We start from the raw sequence: 21,868 nt of genomic DNA on the forward strand, positions 1-21,868 counted from the left end.
ACACATGGATACACATAAAAACATTATAAAAACTTTAATATAATATAAAAATACATCAATAACACTAAATATAAGGCCTTATACAATAGATTAATATATTTTAATGGAGTTTATATGAAGAAACACATCATAATCATCATATGGGAACATTTATGCAATGTCTATTAAAATTATAACCACATCAATGTCTAATAATTCAATTCAACACATATAAAATTGTATTGGATTTATGGATATATCAACTTCTATTTTTTAATTAAATAGAAATCATAAAATTGTATAATCATGTGATTGATATGATCATATCATAGATTATATTAATTGCTTTTTTTATATAATTTTATATCTAGTTTTCAAATGTTCATTAAAACCCCTAAGTTAATTATAATTCCTAAAATTTAATTTTTAAAGGATGGGAAAAGTCTAATTGTATAAATATCCTATCCAACATTCCAACCATAAAGTATGCATTTATTATTTATTATTTAAATAGTACTATTTTTTAATACTAAGAATTATAAAATAATAAAAAATAACAAGTGAAGAAGAAATGTCAAATGATATATGAATATGATAGATTACCCATAGATCTGCAATATATTCAATCCTTATGCAAAAATAATTAATATTTATTATTTAATTTCAAAAATTACAAAAAATTCAAAAAAAATATTATACAAAAAATTTCAAATTTTTTATGGATATGATAGATCATCCATAGACTTCTAACATATTAGGTCCTTAAATGCAAATAAAAAAATATTTTTCAATTTTTTTGTTATTTTATATTTTTTCCAATTTTCTTCATTAAAAAAATCCATAGATATTCTCATATAATAAAAAAGTGTGATTTTTAACATGAGAAATATAGATCAACTAAGGTTAAAACACTTTCAAGCATTTAAACAAGAAAGAGAAAAAAAATCATAAGATTAAATGAAAAAATTTGAAAAATCTGACCTATTTTCGCAATATTTTCCAAAACTTCCCAAATCTTCAAGTTTGACACCTTTTTCTTGTGTATTTTTGCAAATTCAGCAATCTGGGAATGCCTCTGCAAGGAGTTCTGGGAATGCCTCTGCCTCATTTCAGTACATTAAGCTCACAATATGGTATAAAAAGGATGTCTTGTCCCATTTTATACCATATCCTATATCTGAACTTGAAAGATACGATACGATATATCCAATATATTGAAACTTTGAACCTTAATTTGGACAAAGGCTCACAAAAGGAAAGGAAGTTGGTTTAATTTCACACATTAAGTTAATATTCTCTACACAAATTAAACTTGCAAAAGTGCCGCATAGACCAGCTTCTGTTCAATTTTTTTTTTGTTTTTTTGTCTACTACATCTTTCGTTCCTTGTTTTTGTGCCTATGGTGAGAAGCCTTCTTTCCCCAATATTTCATTTTAACTTTTGCTCATTTCAGTACGATACGCTCATGATATGGTATAAAAAGGATGAGTTTTGGGAATGCCTCTGCCTCGTTCAGTATACGGTATGAAAAGGATGTGTTGTCTGATTTTATACCGTACCCTATATTTTAACTTAAAAGATACAATACGATATTGCCCTATATCGAGCATTTCATATTAAAATTTTGAACCTTGATTTGGACAAAGGCTCTCAAAAGGAAAGGAAGTTGGTTTAATTTCACACATCGAGTTAATATTCTCTCCACAACTTAAACTTGCAAAAGTGCATAGGCCACCTTTTATTTATTTTTATTTTTTTGTCTACTTCAAGCTTCCGTTCCTTGTTTTTGTGCCTATGGTGAGAAGCCTTTTTTCCCCAATATTTCATTTTAACTTTTGCCCGTTTCAGTACGATACGGCATGATACGGTATAAAAAGGACAAGTTCTAGGAATGCCTCTATCTCGTTCAGTGCGATATGGTATAAAAAGGACATATTTGATTTTATACCATACCCTATACCTTAACTTGAAAGATATGATATGGTATGCCCCATATCGGGCATATCGTATCGAAATTTTGAATTTTGGTTTGGTTTGAATAAAAGGCTCTCAAAAGGAAAGGAAGTCAGTTTAATTTCACACATCAAGTTAATATTTTCTCTCCACAACTTAAACTTGCAAAAGTGCTGCATAGATCATCTTCTGTTCATTTTTATTTATTTATTTTTTGTCTGCTGCAAGCTTTCGTTCCTTGTTTTTGTGCCAATGGTGAGCTTCTAGAAATACTGCAAAATGTAGGGCCTTCCACTTTTGGTGTAATTCTTCATTCATATCTAGATTCTGCTGAGATGGTTCCAGGATTGGCAAAACTTGGAGCATATCTTTTCCTTTTTCTGGGTTTCTTATGTTCATAAAGCCACAGGCAAAGAGGATGGTGAAGTAGGCACCTACTGAGGGGTTTTATTGGAGATGGAAGCACCTGATGCATTACTAAGATCGAATTTGGGCTCAGTGCTGTGGTATGAAGAAAAAAACACTTCTAATTTGCAAGATCCTCAAAACCATGAAGGAAGCACTGAATCACCCAGCTAATTTGTAATGTTCTAAGTTGCATCCTTGCTTGAGGTGGTGAAAGAACAATGGCGATTGATGATGGCTCTCTTTATTCGTGTTCAAAATACTAGAGTGAGAGAGGTGGTGGTGGTGACAGTTTAGATTGAACTTCGTCTCTATACTTGCAGTGTTAAGTCTCTAGTTTGGTGGTAAAGAAAGGTAAAATTGGGTTTTTCAAAAAGTTAAAGTCACGTGCATCACATGTGACCAAAATGTGACGGTGTGCTAACGATAGGGGCAGAGTTAATCAATTGTTAGAAATAAGTCTATATAAGGGAGGTGTTCCCAATACATGCTAAGATGTGCTGTGGGGAACCTGTGGGGTGCACTCTTTGGGAAACCAATTTGGACTCACAGCAAACATGAATGTACCAAATCCTTATCCAGGTTTTTAACCTATTGGAGATACAGTCCAATGGTGAAAGTCTTCTCAATGAAATTGATGGAGATAGAGATGGGGCCTATGTGAAATTTTAGAGGGAAGAGAGAGAGAGAGTAGGTTAAAGAGAAGGGTATTTTTAAGATTTTAAAATTTTTTGAAGAGCACATAACATCATGTGCTCAAGATAACCAGTGGAATACTAACTGACTTAAGTGTCACTACCCCCAAAGGTTCAAATCAATGTTACGCGCCCTTCGACCCTTTTAAGTGTCACTACCCAAAGTACAGGTAAAAAAATGGTGACAGTATATCTCACTGAAGAACGCAAATACTGCTGAGAGTACAATTAGAGTCCGGATCTCCTGTCCACGAGAACTCTGCCCACACTTATCGCAGACACACATGAAGAACATTTCATCCTCTGCATAGTATTATGCAGGGGGAGATGTTCCAAATTCACAGGGGGTAGTGTATTGTGAGTAGGCGTGGGCAGAGTTCTTGTGGGCAGGAGATCCAGAGTCGTAGAATTAATCACCCATTAATACTGGCGCATTCCAATATCATGTGTATCCCAAGCAAAATTTAAAGCTTAAAATGACTTATCAAGTTTTCAAGTCAACTTCCAATCACAAGACAGGAAAACAATGCAATCTAATTGATTTGCAAAATTAAGAGTTTTCCACATTAAGCAAGGGCATGGAAAAATCAGTCTTATCTCTACTCTGTTTAAATTGTATCCAGGAATGGTGTTACATCCATAATCTAAACTTGTTAATGTTAAGCATCTCTATTTGCGCATTTTGGGCGCTGATATGGTTTCCTTCCGCCACACTTCAAAATTCACTAGTAACAACTCCACATCACCTGCAATTTAAGAAAGAAAAAAAATGCTTGTACAATCAGTCTGTTTTTGTCCCTCTAACCAAAACAGATTTTTAGGCCCCGTTTGTTTTTCGGCAAGTTACTTATCCGAGTAAAGCAATTACCTCGGTAAGTTTTTCTTAGGAAACACTTACCGAGTAAGTGCATTTACCCATGTTCTTTTATTTCCCAGGTAAATAAGGCAATGACCATTTTAGCTATATAAATCTATTATTAAAAGGGACATTTTTGTCCCATTCAAATATTGGCAACTTCCCTCCAAGTGGGAAAATTATTTAACCACCTAGGAGAGGTAAATGATACCCAAAAAAATAAACTTTCCCTGGTCTACACATAAATATGAAAAAAGAACATGAGGTTCCTGATCAATGGGAGCCAAAATCTCATTGACCAACCTTCCCCCCTCTCAAAATCCAAAAAAGAATGCCCCCTTAGAGAAAAAGAGAAAAAAAAAATTATCTAGACATGCAGTGATAATTGATTAGGGCACATCCTGTTTTTGATAAATGGGGCATATCACTACTAAAAGACAAAAAAAAACACCATTGGGAGGGCTTGGGCTGGGATTTTGTTAAAATTTGAATGGAGTAAGCCTACAAGTCCAAGCCCACACGGTAAATGTTAACTTGGGTGAACTCAAGTTGCACCCATAGTTATGTTTGGTACCAACTAGGGATTTTTTCTACTTGAAACAAATTTGTGAGAGATTTTTCTACTTGAAACGTTTTAGATTGATCAATAGAAGTTGTTGTTTCTACCTGAAACATCAAATTTGACATTCCAATCATAATCGTCAATGATCACTCCCACATGCATTGTTCTAGTTGAAGTGTCCCTCACATGTGATGTGACAACACATACTTCTCACCAATTTGTGATAGAAACAGAAATGGTACCAAACACAACTGTAGAAGTCAAAACATGGGGGAATTTTGTCTTCAAAACATGTACACTTCCATGTTGGACTTTGGGATTTGGGCTTAGCTTTACACTGTTTCAAGTTTGGGCTTCAGGCTGGGCCCGTTCATACGAGCCAAAAGCTAAGCCCGAGCCTAGCCCATGAACAGGTCAGGTAATGATTAGGGGTGCTCCCTTCATCAAAAGTGGGATGCGGCCAAATAGCTCCCCATTATAAAAGGTTGCATACAAAATTACAACAACAAATTCCTTGTTGAAGCTAAATTATGTAATGAAAGTATATTCATCCATAAATAAGATTTGTAAGATCAAAATGAAGCCCACCCTTCATCAAAAGTGGGATGCGGCCAAATAGCTCCCCATTATAAAAGGTTGCATACAAAATTACAACAACAAATTCCTTGTTGAAGCTAAATTATGTAATGAAAGTATATTCATCCATAAATAAGATTTGTAAGATCAAAATGAAGCCCACCCTTCATCAAAAGTGGGATGCGGCCAAATAGCTCCCCATTATAAAAGGTTGCATACAAAATTACAACAACAAATTCCTTGTTGAAGCTAAATTATGTAATGAAAGTATATTCATCCATAAATAAGATTTGTAAGATCAAAATGAAGCCCACCCTTCATCAAAAGTGGGATGCGGCCAAATAGCTCCCCATTATAAAAGGTTGCATACAAAATTACAACAACAAATTCCTTGTTGAAGCTAAATTATGTAATGAAAGTATATTCATCCATAAATAAGATTTGTAAGATCAAAATGAAGCCCATGTAGCACGAAACCACCAACAACTCAAAACTATAGTAAATGTAAATCACATACCAGTCAAATGGAAGAATGAGACCGTCAGAAACTTACAACCATAGCACTCGAATTTTTCCTTTATTCTTGAAAAAAGTGGTGTATTTCGTTGTATAAATCAAAAGCCTGTGTAAAAGGGGATTGTGTACAATGGGATGTACAAGTATTCTGGTATTCTATATTGTCTGCATACAATTTTCCAAAGACCAAAACCCAACTATATTCTCATCCAAAAGATTCCTTGAACCAAAAAACCCAACTATATTCTCATCCAAAAGATTCCTTGAACCAAAACTCCAACATATTTTAGGCTGCATTTGGCATTCTTTATTTTAAGGGCTTAATCGTCTTTTTGCAGTTAAAAACTCAATGGTTATAAAAGCATTTTAACTGCAAAAAGGCGACAAGTCCTTAAAATAAGGAATGTCGAATGCAGCCTTCCAAGTCCCAACTTAACAGCAATGATTCCAACTTTCTAGAAAGCGATCCCTCGTGCAATGAATAAAAAGGTGATCAGGAATTTCCTTTTCCAGTCCATACATAACACACAAAAGATATTTTTAAAAATATCTTTTATTAAGATGAATGAATGAACAACATTAACAAATAGGAGGTCCTTGGAGCTTCATTGAGCAAACAAACTTCAAAAAGAATAAAAAAGCACAAAGTTTTGAAAAGGTGTGTGCCTGAACTGAGGCACAAGGCATTCTAGACGTACATCTTTTCAAAGGGGGGTGCTCCTGGGCTTAGGTGAGGCACATACCTTAAAATGCACCTTTCCTTAAGTTAACATTTCTCTGCCATCTGAATTCCTCTTCCTTTAATATGATCTTTAAGTGAGAACACTGTATAAGGTCAACAACCATGTGAATGCTTCTATTCTAGGAGGTATAGGATTTCCCAAAACTCTGATATCAGATTTCTCCACCTGGTTTCTTGCCAAAGCATTATAAAATGATTTAACTGAAAACACACCGTTCCTGCTCTACTTTTTTTTTTGACAAGTAAAAGATCTTTAAATTTCATTGAGATCAATCATGATAGGCACTGTTACAAGCATCCCAAATGGAGGCGCAAGATGCAGCCTCACTATTAAATCAAAGCTAGCATTGTAATTACAATTGTGTCCAATACAACTGATCCCTAATTACCCCTTGTTTTGCTAAAGAATCAACCAATGCATTTTCCACCCATTGTATACTTAGATTCATCTGTTGTGTTAATCACTGGAACTTCTTCATTTCATTTCTATAACACCAAATCACTGAATCTAGATTTCTTAGCCAATCTACCACCACCTTGGAGTCCCCTTCAATCACCAGGTTCTCCAAATTCATATCTTTTGCAATTTGAACACCTTGTAAAACAGCAAACAGTTCAGCCTTTAAAGAATCTCCAACCCCCACCGGTCCTGAAGAAAGTGCTAGTATAAACCCTTCCCTTATCTCTAATGACTCTTCCAATTCCCAAAGGACCTAGGTTGCCTTGACTGCTCCAATCAAAGTTTAATTTCAAAAGACCTACAAGAGGAGGTGCCCACACGGACCTTGTTTCAATCTTTTGCGTTGAGCTGGATGCCACTGAAACCCAGTTCCTCCAAATATCATCAAAAGAGAACTGTTTAAATAAATCTAGAGTTAATAGCCAATGTACAACCTTGGTCATTATACAATCCAAAATCTGTTGTTTGCTCCTCTCCTTTTCTTGAAAGATTCTTGCATTTCTTTCTTCCCATAAGGTTCAAATCACTGTTATTCTAGTGCATCTCCACATTATTCTTCCCCTTCTTTTTGGCCAAGCAAAGGTAATCTCCATTGGCATGTTCCACCTGCACCCAAATAGAGGGAAAAACCAATCCCAAATATCTATAGCAAAGGAATAGGAAATTAGTAAATGGTAACAAGATTCACCATCAAATTTGCATAGAGTACACTAGTTCGGGGAAATACACAAGAAAGGCCTTTTCTTTTGTAGATAGTCTAGTGCTAATCTTCCCATAAACCACTTCCCAACAAAAAGCCTTAAACTTGGGGGGAGTTGGTTGACACCAAACTTCCTTAGCAGGAAAAGAAAGAAGGGTAGGAGATTGGCAAAGAGCAAGAAAAAAAGAGGCACAGGAAAATAAACCTTTAGAACATGGACACCAAACTCTTCTATCTAGATTAGAAGGCTCTAAATAGACTTTATCAAGAAGAAATAAAAGCTCTGACAAGCAAGTGACCTCTTCATCCCTCAATCCCCTTCGAAACCCAAAATCCCAATTATGATTCGAAGGCAAAATAGGAGGTATTAAAAACTTTGAAGTCATCTCATTTTTTATACAAGGAAAGGGAATGCAAAGAAGGAAATAAGTCTATTAAAGGTCGGTTACCAACCCACAAGTCTTCCCAAAACCGGATTAAAGTCCCTAAACAAACACCATACCTGACAAACCTAAGGAACTGATGGAAAAAGCTATGGATTGTTTTCCAAGGTGCTGCCAAAGTAGTCTGATGTGATACACCAACATCCCAACCATTCTCCAACCTCCGATGAATACTGCCCACCATTCTCCATAACTACTTCCCTAACAAAGCCAAATTCTTCTTTCAAACATTCCCTATACCTAAACCACCTTCTTTCTTACTTCTATATACAATCTCCCATTTGATTAGGTGGTCTCTTCTAGCCTCACTCAGCTCCCAAAGGAAATCCCTCATGATTTTCTCTAATTTCTTTTCTTCTCTTGGTGGAATTCTAAAGACAGAGAAAAAATTGGTAGGTCAGCCAAGCCTGATCTTCTTAGGGTAATCCTACCTCCTAAGGAAATATAGTTTCTCTTCCAAGCAGCCAGTCTCCTTTCACATCTCTCTATAAGTGGGTTCCAAAATCTGCTCTCCTTAGGATTGGCACCTAAAGGATGACCCAAGTAGGTAAAAGGCCAAAGGGTTATAGGACACTCTAAGCACTCCACTACCGCACTTAATGTATTCTCTTCCAAATTAATCCATGTTAGGCAACTCTTGTCTAAATTTATTTTCAAATTTGAGATCCTTTTAAACTTCTTGATCAGTTCTTTTAAATTCCTCACCTTCCTAGTATTTCCCCCTTCATAAAAAATTATGATATCATCTACAAACTGAAGGTGAGCAAGTGGAATATTGTTTCTCCCAACTCTCCAACCTCTAATCTCCTCTTCCTTGTCAGCCTTAGAGAGAGGATCACCTTGCCTTAATACAAGCTGGGAAGAAGTGTTTCACCACTCCATTAACAAGAATAGAATAGTGACAAGATTGAATACAAACAAACACCCAATTGCACCATCTCTCCCCAAATCCATGCTTTTGCATCACCTCTATTAGAAAGTTGCAGTCCACCTGCTCTCATCACTTCTATCCACTTGGATTTCCAATGACTAGACTTTAGACAAAACGCCCAAACACTACTTAATCTCCCAATCAAAAAGAGGGCACCTAAATTAGATCTTGGGGACCAGACCACTCTTCTTTGGTTCACACTATAGCAATCAGCAATAAAGACATTTTACTTGCTGAGCCTATACAATCTTGGACATAGATCACAAAACCTATCAACATCTAACCAATCGTCCTCCCAGAATCTAATGTTCCTTCCATCTCCTACCTTAAAATGAGACAAAGTTCAAAAATGTCGATTGAAAAACTCATGATTCCCTTCCACACATAAACCCCATAAGATGCTTTAACTTCTTTTTTGTTCCACTCAAATTCCGTTACCCCATACTTAAAAAGCCACCACCCTTCTCCAAAAAGAGTTTCTTTCATCTCCAAATCTTCATAGTCATTTCCCCAAAAGAGCCTTGTTAAAAAATCTTATCCTTCTTATCCCAAGTCAACCATCTTTCTTATCCCTACACATCCAATCCCATCTTACACCCTCATCTTCCACCTAGCCCTAAAAACATTGATGCCAATTTACATCCTTTCTGCTAACCCATCTGCCATTCCATTAGCTATCCTTTAAATCCATTTTGCATTGATGACCCTATCTTTTTTTAGCTCTTTCCTTCATGGCATTCCTGTACCGTCTTGTTACCACTGTTGAATCACTTATCATATCAATATTTCTATAGTTTAGGGTTTTAGCTAATTTCAATCCTTGTAAAGCTGTTGATAACTCTGTTGTAGCAAGGTTTTCTTGACCTATCACTCTTGAATATAAGGCTAATATCTTCCCATATAAAAAATGGAACAATTTGAATCTTAGTTAAACCTCTACCTGCTTCTGCCTTTAGACAATCAATTATTCTCCATCAATATCAATTTTCAATAGGATAGTAATACTAATAAAACATGATGCTTGGTTTGAATTTTCAAAATAATTCTTCAGAGGAAGCTTATATATGCTTAAGCTAATGTGTCCAAAGAAAAGAATGATCAATACTATAAGGCTTATGCCACTCCACTTTCTCAGAGAATGTTTTGCATGTGACAAGTTGATTTTACTATTACCTTTGTTTTGGGAGTGTCAACTTAACTTTTTTAAGCTGTGCTTGGATTTCGTTAGGAGGGGTGATGGAAAATCAGGATAGGTAGGCTTCTCAAACAGGTTATACTTCCATTTTCTTCCATTTGGCTATAAACAGTGAGTCATGCAAAATTTGGAAGATGACAGACTTTTCTGTAAATAGAAAACTTAACAAGTTCAAAATAACAACTAATCTTCCTAACAGTAATAATCGAGAAGCCAATTCAGTACTCGTCAAAATTCACAAATACAAGCAATTGCCTTTAATTTCTCTTACATTTTTAAATTATGACTCGCAGAGAAACTAAAAAACATAAAATGGAAAGAACAGGTGCAATATTGTGAGTTTCGAAAATTACCTAACCAGATCCAACAATGATGTTGTTGATGGGTATGAAAATGAGCTTAACGAAGAAACCGACGAATCCCATAACAACAAATCCAATAGCCGTACGGAAAGCAACTTTAGTGAATTCTACATAAAGATTCCCAACAATCGAGAACTAGAATTAATCGTAAAGAAGGGGGAAAAAAGTAAACGAATATGCAAATAACTCCAATTTGGCATAAGACCCAAAGGAATGAAATCAGTAGTAAGAAAGATCGGATTCAGAAAGAAAAGTTAGGGAGGAATGGATGGATGTACCTTTGCGATCTGGTTTGTGACACCTCTTGACAAGCCTAACGCTGTCCTTTGCGAACTCCCTCAATGGATCGATGGCGGAATCTATGGCATCCATTGCTTTCTTTCAAGAAAAGGAACTGATTCCAACAGAAGAACCGATTCGGAAGCGATCCCAGGAGAAAGAGAATCACCTGCAACTGCAAGGTGATTAGGTGAGCCACCCATGGTCTAACGTGGCCAAATTAGTTGCCACGTGGCAATGGTGCCTTCGCGGGCCACATCCCCAAAAGTCAAAAAGTGAAAACCTTTGCCCCAGAAAGTTGATAAAAATCGAATATCTAAATCTAATTTCTGATTTCTCTCGCCAAGGCCTCCCTTACCTCGCCCTCCACCTCTTTCATGCATGTTAGAGGCATTCCGTTGGACGTAAATGTTCTGTGTAGCTCTTTAGCTGCTTCATCTTCGATCAAGATGCTGAGATTTGGTAAACAGATACATGCCCATCTATGAAAATCAGCTGGTCCTCTAGTGTCTATGTAGGTACTGCTTCGGTTGATTGGTATGTGAAATCGTCCATTATAAATGATGCATGGAATGTATTTGTTGAAATCCCACTGAAGAATACTGTCTGTGTATGTGTATGTGAATGCTCTTTTATCGGGTTATGCAGAAGCTCAGTTGTGGAGTGAGGGACCTGAATTGGTGCAGAGGATGCAAATGTATGGGTTGGATTATGATCACTTCACATTGTCAGCATTGCTGCGTGTATGCACTGGACTAGCAGCAATTGAATTGGGTAGTCAAGTGCATGCTAATATGATCTGTAGAACTTCATATTTGGAAAGGGATGTGTTTCTACAGAGTTCACTGGTTGAGATGTACGGGAGATGTGGGCTAGTTGAGAAAGCACGACATCTGTTTGATTTGGTTGGGATTAGACAAGAAGGAAATGAAGAGGGAAAAAGAGATGTTTTTCTGTGGACTCCATATGGTAAAAATGGGCGGTTTTGTGGTTGGTAATATCTGCCTGTGGTCATACTGGGCAAGTGAGCCTTGGGATTGAGTATTTCAAGTCGATGGATCGTGACTTCAGGTTGGAACCTGGTCCAAAGCATTATAGTCCTGTAGTTGACTTGCTTTGCAGGGCAAGCGAATTAGAGATGGCATGGAATTTAGCAAGTAAGAATGCTAGTAATATCATTTCTTTGTGGGTGGCATTGCTTAGTGCTTGCAACAATTTTGGGAACATTGAACTGGGCAACTTGGTTGCTCAAAAGGCGCTTGAATTAGATCCTCAAAATTCTGGAATTTATGTTTTGTTGTCCAATCTGTATGCTAGGTTTGGCATATGGAATGAGATTGAGAAATTGAGGGAGTTGATGAAGGAAAAAAGGATTGAACAAAAATGTAGGATGCAGTAGGATAGAGGTCAAAAGTTGAATTATAGTGAACTTCTTCCCTGTATTTTCCTTAATATTTTTTGGGTAAGGTTCTAGTGTTGTGAATTCATTTTTTCTATGTCATCAGTGGGAGTTGAGCCAGCACTAAAACTTTTTCCAAACTCTCTTGATCATGAATCCTAATTTGTCTTATAAAAAGGAATGGTAAAACAGGATTCATGCAGTCAATCCCATATGATTGGGACAAGGCTCTGATGTTGATGATAATGATTAATAGAATCTAAGAAGAAATTTATGGGCTAAACAAATCCTTGTTTTCAACCCGTCATCGACTGACTCACATCTCAGTCAGCACAACAGATGCTGGAGTCTCTTTCACAGTCTGCTTCAAATGTAAGAATACCTTGATGAAGGAGCCAAATGGAGTCAGTTATGGGGTTATATGAGTTCTCTCCCCTGGTCTTGATCTTTATATGGAAATATTTACAGGATATTTTGCCTTTGAGAAAGGTATTTATCTTCCTAGTGCAGTAATATAGACCTGCCCTACCCTTTATGTGGTTTGTTTGATGAAACTTATGAGCATCTCTTCTTTCTTTGAACAAACAAAAAGTGTTCTTGCAAGTGATCAACTATGCACAAGCTCAGATTGATCTTGTGGTCTTTCTTGCAAGAGTTCAACCATGCACAAGCTCAGATTGATCTTGTAATCAACTAAGTACTGGAAAGCACATAGAGAGAAACTCAGTTCATAGTTTGAATGTGGGAGTATTATTCCTAGATGGGGTAAGCCACCTGGTGATGTGGTGAAGATTAATATTGATGGTGCATGGTCCAAAGGAAAAGCCGGAGTAGGAATTGTGATTTGAGACAAGCATGATCATTTTATATTTGCTTGAGTGGTAACAGTGCTAGCACCCAATGCTTTGGCTGTGGAGGCTTGTGCTTGTTTTAAAACTCTTCAGTTTAAAGTTTACCTTGAAGGCAACACATGATCATTATTACACTTCTGTTATAGTTTGAATCCCGAGCTCCTTGGAGTATTCACACAGGTTCAGTTTGAAAAAAATACAAATACAAATGTGTACAGTGCAAATACGTATAAAATAATATAAAATACATAGTTTTGCACTTTACATACTTGTATTTCTCTGTACTCCTGCTTAGTTTGGAAGGAGTGCTAATGCAAATATGTAGAGTGCAAAATCTTGTATTTTGTATTATTTTGTACGTATTTATACTGTACATATTGGTATTTGTACTCTTTTCAAACTGAGCCAAAGTTCAAATATCTATAAATATCAATCCATACACTATTCTTTTTAGATTTGAAAATCTAATAGTGAAGATGCCACAATCAAAATAATCAAATTCTTGCAGTACAGCAGTGACCATGGAAATAGATGTACAACACGCTACTTCGAATCTTGTTTGATTGTTTTTGAACCGTTGTTGATCTAGATGGTCAGACCGTTCGACTTCAGAACCATTCAGTTCATTTCCACCCTTTAACCTGTTATTTGGATAAAAACCATTGACTTGATTAGCAACCCATTGATTCATTTGACCATTTTTTTATTTTATTTTATTTTTTTAATTTGAAATGGGCCATCCATTCGAACTGGACGATTGAATCATTGACACAAAAACTGGTGGCCAAAGCAGTTCCAGTTTTAGATTGACTTTTAAAACATTACAAGAAAACAGAAAGTCTTAAACAAATTTATATGATTTGTCAAGAACTTGAGTCCATTACAAAGGGACCAGGTCCAATCCAATCCATTAAATATTTTGGACCAGTCCAATTCAATGTCTGGACCGTTCAATCTGTTCAAATTTGTTTTAATTTATATTGGTTTCAACTCAAACTTGGTCCATTGATATCAATGGACCAGATATTGGCTTAATTCAGCCCAATCGAATATAAATTTATTACAGACGGACCAGGTCAAATCCAATCTAAAAAATATTTTGGACTAAATTGATCGAATTCAATATGCCTTATTGGTCCGTCCAATCCATACAAATTGATTTTGTACTGGACGAGGTCCAATCCAAAACCGGTCCATTGACACCCTTACTTGAATCCACCAATCAATCGATAATGGATATCATCGAGTCGGTAACCAAACAACTGAAATTCATTCAAATTCTGGTGGAAAGATTGGTGGAACTTTTTCCGGTTCTATTTCCATATGTACCTTTCCGATATGGGAAAACCCTTCAGATATCATATATTCTCCCTATCACAGTCGAACCCTTCCGATATTATAGAAATTGCCTAAGAACTTTTCCTCGCAACTTGTATTCCTCTCTTATTTTCTACGAGACAATTCAAACCAAACATAGATTCCTTTTGCACGGTTGAGAAACACTAATCCAGGAAACAATCATCCTGACCGTTCAAGAGGGATGCAAAGAAATGCTCTTTAAAAGCGAATCATGAATCATGATCCAGGCCCAAAAGCAACCTAATATGCATCATAACTCCAGGCCCAAAAGCAACCTAATATGCATCATAAATCCAGGCCCATAAGCAACCAAATATGCATAAATCCCTTGCTAGATTCCTTAGCGCCAAGATGCTATGCTTATCTATTTAGAGTTCCACAAGAATAAGCAAGTCCAAGAAAACAGAGAACCAGGCGTTAGAATAAATGGGATGCTCATGCTCTGCTTATAAACCATCAGAATAAGAGAATAAGAGATTCAGCAGGGGAAAGGAATTGTAACAGAAATGAAGAACAAATTAATGGACTCTGCGCCATCAACCCAACAGGTAAATTTGTCTTCTCTTTTGTAATTCCTACTGTAAGTGATTGGTGATGTAGCTTGGTTTTGTTGAATTCTATCGGGTGGTTTTTCTTTTCTGTGTTGGAAATTTGGAAGAGTTGTTGCATGGAAGTGCAGAGACTGGAATGCTCACCGGTAACTGTTTCCTGTAATGCATCAAATAAAGTTACCATTTCCGGTAAGCTATCTTTTCTAATTTCTTTTTATCATGTAATCTGGATTTGCTACTCACAAAAGGCACCTCACACCGACCTCACAGCCCTATCGTCCCACCGTGTATTATGAAATAGAAACATCTTCCATTAATAACATAAAGTACGGGAGATGTTTCCGATAGATGTGCAGCTGGAACAGATTGTAAGGTTTTGCTTGTACTCCCTATAAGCAAAACCTCTATATGCACTGTGAAAATATGAGAATCCAGCCACACACTAGAAACATCTGTCATTGAATTTAAGATATGTGCAAAAGATATTTCCAATGTGCAGTTGGATGTTATGTGAGTAGAGTTTTCTTGTATTTATACAAGTACAAATACCACAGGCCACACAAAAGGAACATTGTATGTAGGACCCATTTGGACACAATTTTGCTCCACAACTAAACCTCTCTCTCTCTCTACTACACCACCCAATTTTCCTCCCAAAGTATTTGTACATGCAAACAGTCACTAATATATCTAATTAAAATATTTATATTATATTATAAATATAAGTAGGAGGGTCAACCATATTCAAAAATTTGATTTTGAATTTGAGATTCAAGATAATCAAATCGAATTCGGATATAACCTGATTCAATTTGATAAATATTTGATTTCGACCGATAATTTAATTCTTATGTATAGTATATAAAATATATAAAATATTTAAATATTTTATAATATATATATATATATACAATATTTTGATTATATAAATAAATAATTTATTTATATACTATATATAAATAAAATATTTATTTTCTATATTTATTAGTTATCTAAAATAATTAATCAGTTGAATTAGAATCAAATAAAATATTTGAATATTTTATTGAATTCGGATATCAAATTTTCTAATTGGACTCGAATTTTGGTATTGCCTAATTCAATTCGAATTCAATCCATTTACACATCCCTAAATATAAGGGCTTGACTTTGATACTAGAAAGACATAATACCAAAAAAATATTTATAACCAATCAACCGGTACCATAAAAGATCAAATTCATAGGGGGCGAAGTGGATTGGTCAAAGCCCTTCGGTGAAGCATTATAATGGATATGACATTAAATATCTTCTTTTATATAATGTAAAAGAAAAACTGGTGAAGCATTATATCTTCTTTTCTCTTTTCATTTTATGTATAGGAAGAAGAAGTGAGTCTTTGCAAGTTAAAAGAAAAGGAAGTGCTTATAATTTATTAATGGATATGACATTAAATAAAAACGGTGAAATAGGATTCAAGAAGCAGACCCATATGGTTGGGATAAGGCTTGAATAATGATGATTTTTATTAAAATGAATCTTCTAAAATGGAATTATCCATTGATAGAAGTGAAGCATAAGCAAAGAATATGAAAATCGAAATGGAAAGACGACTTGAATGAGAGAAATCAATGTACTATTTACTTCAAATCAAAGTTAAAGATAATACAGAGGAGACACTTTGGAGAAATTAATGTACCATTTACTTCAAGCTGATGATATTTTGTCTGACGGGCTCAGATCTGCTACCCACTAGTTATTCCCACATCCTTATTCACGAGTAATTAATAAGTAATAACAGTTGTGCATTGGAAACATCTCCCTTATTATTCATGGGAGATATTCCCAATACATAGTGGTGGTGTTCTATATACGGGTATGGATGTGTGAACAATTTGTAGGTAACAGATCGAGAGTGCCCGATAATGAAATATTAAGCTTAAGATGACTGTTGGTCGTAATGAAATATTCCCAGGCTTGGCCCATTTAATAAATGGGCCTTAAATAATGGGCTAGGAAATCTAAAACTGAATGGGAAAAGGATTTTTTTTTTTTTCATGATCGAGATGGGGATCCCAATGGGTCTTCTCCCATGAAAATCTTCATGTTTCAATCACCACATCTTATCTTGTATTTCTCTAATATCTGCAGCAGAAGACAAGCGCCAAAAGAAAGATTCAAGCAGGATCACAGAGGGAATGACAGCGTATGAGATGCTTGAGAAGTTCAATTTTCCAAAAGGAATGCTCCCACGAGGTGTGAAGGGATATGTACTTCATGAAGATAACAGATTTGAGGTATTCCTGGATGGGGACTGTAAGTTTGAGGTTGAAGGAGGATATTCTTTATATTACAAGAGAAGGATCACAGGAAGAGTTGGGTTTGGATCACTAAAGGATTTGGAAGGTGTTAGTGTAAAGTATTTCTTTATATGGTTTGGCATCACAGAGGTGAACAGAGGAGATGTAAATTTGGATTTTTATGTAGGACCCATGTCTGCATCTTTTCCACTCTCAAATTTTGAATAACCATGGTATCAAATATTGAAGAGAGAACATTCTTCTCTTTACAAAATTCTTTATCAACTGTATATGTTGAAGTTACATTTATATATCAAAAATATGTTGTGGAGAAAATATAAACATCTCCTTTTTGTGTAATGGTCTTGTTATTCTATGAACTAATTCATGAGTCATGTTTTTCTATCAAGAGGCTACTACCTGCCTCTAATTTTGAGAGGCTTACGCCTCACCCCCTTGTGCCTCAAGTTGGTGAGGTGTAAGCTTCGTATAAAAAGCAATAAAACAAAATGATTATTTAGTTATTACAAATAAAATAAACCAATCTATACTAAAAAACTTTACATAATGCTTCTTTTAAACCAAAAATATGTCATTTGTTTTTTTCTTACTGAAACACATTGGAATAGGGTTTTTTTTTCAAATTTAATTACAATGACCAAAAATACCCTTGTTTACTAGTTTTAATTCTTCATCATTTATAAATTAAATTATATTGAAAAAAAGATCTAAAAAATATATATATTAAACAAAGCTATTTTTATTTAGTAGAAAAGGGTTATAAATGTAAAATAAAATTTAAAAAAGAATCACATTAAAAAGAACATAAATTAATAAAGATAAATATATAAATTAACTATGAAAGAAAAAATATATTTGAAAAATATATGAGGAAATATTTGAAAAACAAAGCTATATATATATATATATATAATTCAGGCAAACTATTACCATAAAGATATGATTAATTTTAAGAAAAAAATGAATATAAATATAAAAATTGCTTTAAAATAAATATATTTTACCCTTAATGCATAAAATATTACAAATAATTTTGGTATGCATGTCGATATTTACTAATTTAGAGAAAAAATAAAATTTTAAAGAAAAAAAACATAAGGCTCATATTGAAAAATTGCGCATGTACTAAAAAGAAAATATGTAAGTTGGCTATAAAAGTGAAGTAAATTGTGTCTATATACTTAAATATGTACAAACATTATACTTATATACATAAATTTAAAAATTATATTTATACTTTGAGGCTTGTGCCTCAAACCGCCTCAAGGCTTACACCTCTTGCCTCTTCAATACCCAACCACCTCACCTCCATCTTTAGCCTTTTAAAACCTTGTGCTACGTTACATACTTAAATTCTTTCTCTAATTGAGTTCCTCCAACTTTCCCCATACTTAAACATAGAATCTGTTAGAAATCTTGTATTGTTTAATAATGGTATTTACGTCATTTCATATGTGTAGAGACAAAATTGCATAGATTTCACATATGCAAGGGTGTTATTGTAATTCTACTATATAAGTCATTGAGAAATAAGTGTTTTAGGGGCTTGGGAGAAGCATACTGAACCTTTCTCTTCTTTCTCCATTTCTTTTCCTCTTCACCTTTAACCCCTAACATCTCACATTGTGTGTAACTTTTGATTAACCAAATTACCCTTACTTTTGAGTTTGGTCCTTCTCTAATTGTGAGGTTAGAAATGTAATTTAAACAACTACTTTTCACCTCATCCAATTCTTATTAATTTAAGGCTTAGGTATCAACTACCAGTGTCTTTCATTGAATCTTTTTTTTACCAAATTACCCCTATTTTTGAATTTGGTCTCTCTTTAATTGTGAAGGTAGAAAATTCAATTTGAATGGATGCTTTTACTCCATTCAATTCCCTATCATTAATTAATATATTTATGGTATTAATTATTCTAATTCTCTCTCATTGAATCCTATATTTTAGCTATTTTTTCTTACAATAAATCATATCAATTAAATCTATATCCAATACTTCTAACAATAGAAAACCCATGCTTTACTAAACCAGCCCAAAAATAAAACTATTCTTTCTTGGTGGCATGTAAGTAATTCAGCCATTTAGGTCAAATGGGTCAACCCATGATGTCATAATTAAATAATAAAACTTTTCAAATATAAATAAATATAAAAAATTACAAGAAAAGTAAAATTTGTAGAAAAAATGAGTATATCTCTAATATTTTATATTAAAAATATGAAAGAAAAATAAGTGTGATAAATAATAAGTGTTTTTATTAATGTTGAAAATGAAATACAAAATATAAAACTTACACAAAATGAAATTGTTTTCCTATTCATGGTGGGTCAACAATTCAACCTTTTGGGTTAAATGTGTTAGTACCCTTGATGTCTGAATTAAATAATAAAAGTTAAAATAAAAAAGATAAAACCTCAAAAGATGAAACAAACACAAAAATTCACTAATACTTTATATTATTCATATTAAAGAAAAATAAGTGTGATAAATAAGATCTATTTTTATTGATGATGGAAATGGAATGCAAAATTTAAAACCAGCCAAAAAATGAAATTATTTCCTATTATTGGAAAGTTAATAGTTTATCCTTTTGATGAAACAAATACAAAAATTCACTAATACTTTATATTATTCGTATTAAAGAAAAATAAGTGTGATAAATAAGATCTACATTTATTGATGATGGAAATGGAATACAAAATTTAAAATCAGCCAAAAAATGAAATTATTTCTTATTATTGGAAAGTTAACAGTTTATCCTTTTGGGTCAAATGTTCCAACCCTCGACATGTCATCCTTGTGGTCATCAACAGTTTGAGGACCTTCTATTGTGCATAACGATTCTTCTCCTCATACATGACTTTTAGACTATTTAGGATATCTTTGCAAATATCAATTTTGTCGAACTATCTCTAGATAGAATTATCCAGTGAAGCTATGATGTAACACCGAGTAAGTGAGTTCTTCTCTTCCCATTCCTGATACTCCATTTTTCTTGCCTTAGAGGCTCTATTACTAGGATGTTATGGTGTTGGGTTTTTGGCAACTTTGTCCAGTTGCTTGGATGTGAGCACCAGATTAAGGTTACAAAACTAGTCTACATAATTAGGTCCTTTGACTTTGTTGTCAAAACAATTTGGCGAATTGTCCATGTGCCATTTTTGACAAAAAGCATAAGTCAATTAATCCTTGACCTTATTTCTATTTTTGACAAAAAGCACAAGTAAATTAATCCAAATTATCTAATAATTTTCATCTTAGTACATGAGCCCAATTGAAAAAGGTTGTTCGGCCCATATAGTTGTCCATGCTAAAATGGGCTATTCTTGTTTTGGTCTAGCTCAAAATAGGTTTTACAAGATGGGCCAAATTGGTCCATGCAATGGCCCATCAAATCCCGATTCAAGATCCAATCTTGATTACTTAACCAGTGATCCAAGGGGCTATTATTAGTCTCCATTAAATCATAGGTTCGGCCCATGAGAATTGGACCAAAACTAGGTCAAATCAGCCTAGGGTTTGGTGTCCAAAACATGCATCAATTTACAAGGATTATGATATGAAAATTCTTAGTTATGATTCATAATCATAATAGCAAATAGTCAAATTAAATAACTAGGGCCGATAGTGTGCTAGTTTGAATTCAATCCGGACGAATGCAAGAAGCCACCGAACTACTATCTCCAGATCGGCCTTCTTCTCTCTCTTTGTCCATGATCTCTGGCGATTTCTCCGATGTAAATAAAATAGAAAAACCATAATTTCTAATGCTTACATCAGAAAAACCTAATATATTCTTTCTAAAAAAAAAGAATTAATTATATACCAAATAATCAAATTGATGCACATGAACCTTGCCACCATCAAAGATTTTGATAGCCATCACACTTTTACCCCAATAATTCAAGAATCTAGCATAGAACAATTTTATAATAGATTAGAAAATATAAACATTGATTTTTAGATTATTAGCCCTCATACTGAGAACTGATTTCTTAGTTTGAAACCAAAGAGAAGGGGGGTTATACCTGATATGGAAACCACAAAATGTAGCTCCCAAGGTGGTAATTCATGCCAATATCAGTCCCAAAATCGTTTTCCAACTGGAAATGGTGCAGTGTATAGAGAATTGATTCAACAACACTTGTTTTCATAAATTTGCTATCCAACTTGTTTGGATTGAGTGGGGTAATTAAGCCTAAAATTCTTTTGAGTTTTTCTTGAAAAAACAAAGAAGAAAAATAATCAAAATTAGTTCTTGAAAGCCAAAGCCGTTCTAGGGTTTCTTTGGAGACAAAAGAGAAGGAGGGAGAACAAGAGAGAGAGGTATTCAAGTCTTGTTCACCCTCTTTTTCTTTTATCTCTTAATGGAGCATTCTCCTAATCTAATTAGGAGATTATCCAAATCTGAATTAGATATGGACTCTTTTAACAATTAAACATTATCCTCTTAAGAGGATAAGTGCTCCATACCCAATACTAAACCCAAATTTGACCCAAATCACATGACAACTTATCATGTGACAATTTAATTAATCTTATTAATATTGGGCCTTTGGACCATTTTCTTTAATGGCTCATGACCCTAGGTGTTGCATGGCCACATTAGGCCAGATATTGTATGGTATGGGACCCCACAAAGGTCTCTCTCATGTCCATAAGGGTCTGGCCCACCTCTGAAAGAGTTTAGGCTGAATTCACTACTCAAAATAGTGAACCCCTGTGCCAATTAGCATACACTTAGTATGG

At 34.5% G+C, this 21,868-nt stretch overlaps 2 protein-coding genes and 1 pseudogene across 3 annotated transcripts; 2 read left to right on the forward strand and 1 right to left on the reverse strand.

Moving 5' to 3' along the window:
- Positions 1 to 3,546: 3,546 nt before the first annotated feature.
- Positions 3,547 to 10,843, reverse strand: LOC104610186 (protein transport protein Sec61 subunit gamma). The gene is made up of 3 exons (XM_010276695.3): positions 10,655 to 10,843; positions 10,368 to 10,483; positions 3,547 to 3,779 (listed from the first exon to the last, which is right to left on the reverse strand). Exons 1-2 carry the CDS (start codon positions 10,746 to 10,748, stop codon positions 10,368 to 10,370), a joined length of 210 nt encoding a protein of 69 aa, XP_010274997.1. The 5' UTR covers positions 10,749 to 10,843; the 3' UTR covers positions 3,547 to 3,779.
- A 20-nt stretch (positions 10,844 to 10,863) lies between these two features.
- LOC109115682 (putative pentatricopeptide repeat-containing protein At1g68930) lies at positions 10,864 to 13,019 on the forward strand (annotated as a pseudogene).
- Positions 13,020 to 14,594: 1,575 nt separating this feature from the next.
- LOC104610211 (uncharacterized) lies at positions 14,595 to 17,450 on the forward strand. 2 transcript variants are annotated; one of them, XM_088888791.1, is made up of 3 exons: positions 14,595 to 14,812; positions 14,923 to 15,004; positions 16,949 to 17,450. In XM_088888791.1, the coding sequence occupies exons 1-3, from the start codon at positions 14,771 to 14,773 to the stop codon at positions 17,320 to 17,322; spliced, it is 498 nt and encodes a 165-aa protein (XP_088744917.1). In that variant the 5' UTR covers positions 14,595 to 14,770; the 3' UTR covers positions 17,323 to 17,450. The 2 variants fall into 2 exon arrangements, with proteins under 2 accessions (XP_088744917.1, XP_010275026.1); XM_010276724.3 differs by having other exon boundaries at positions 14,599 to 14,812; positions 16,946 to 17,450.
- The last annotated feature ends 4,418 nt before the right edge of the window (positions 17,451 to 21,868 follow it).

The sequence above is a fragment of the Nelumbo nucifera genome, chromosome 5, assembly GCF_055504915.1.
Source record: "Nelumbo nucifera cultivar China Antique chromosome 5, China Antique-T2T, whole genome shotgun sequence".
NCBI classification, from domain to species: Eukaryota; Viridiplantae; Streptophyta; class Magnoliopsida; order Proteales; family Nelumbonaceae; genus Nelumbo; species Nelumbo nucifera.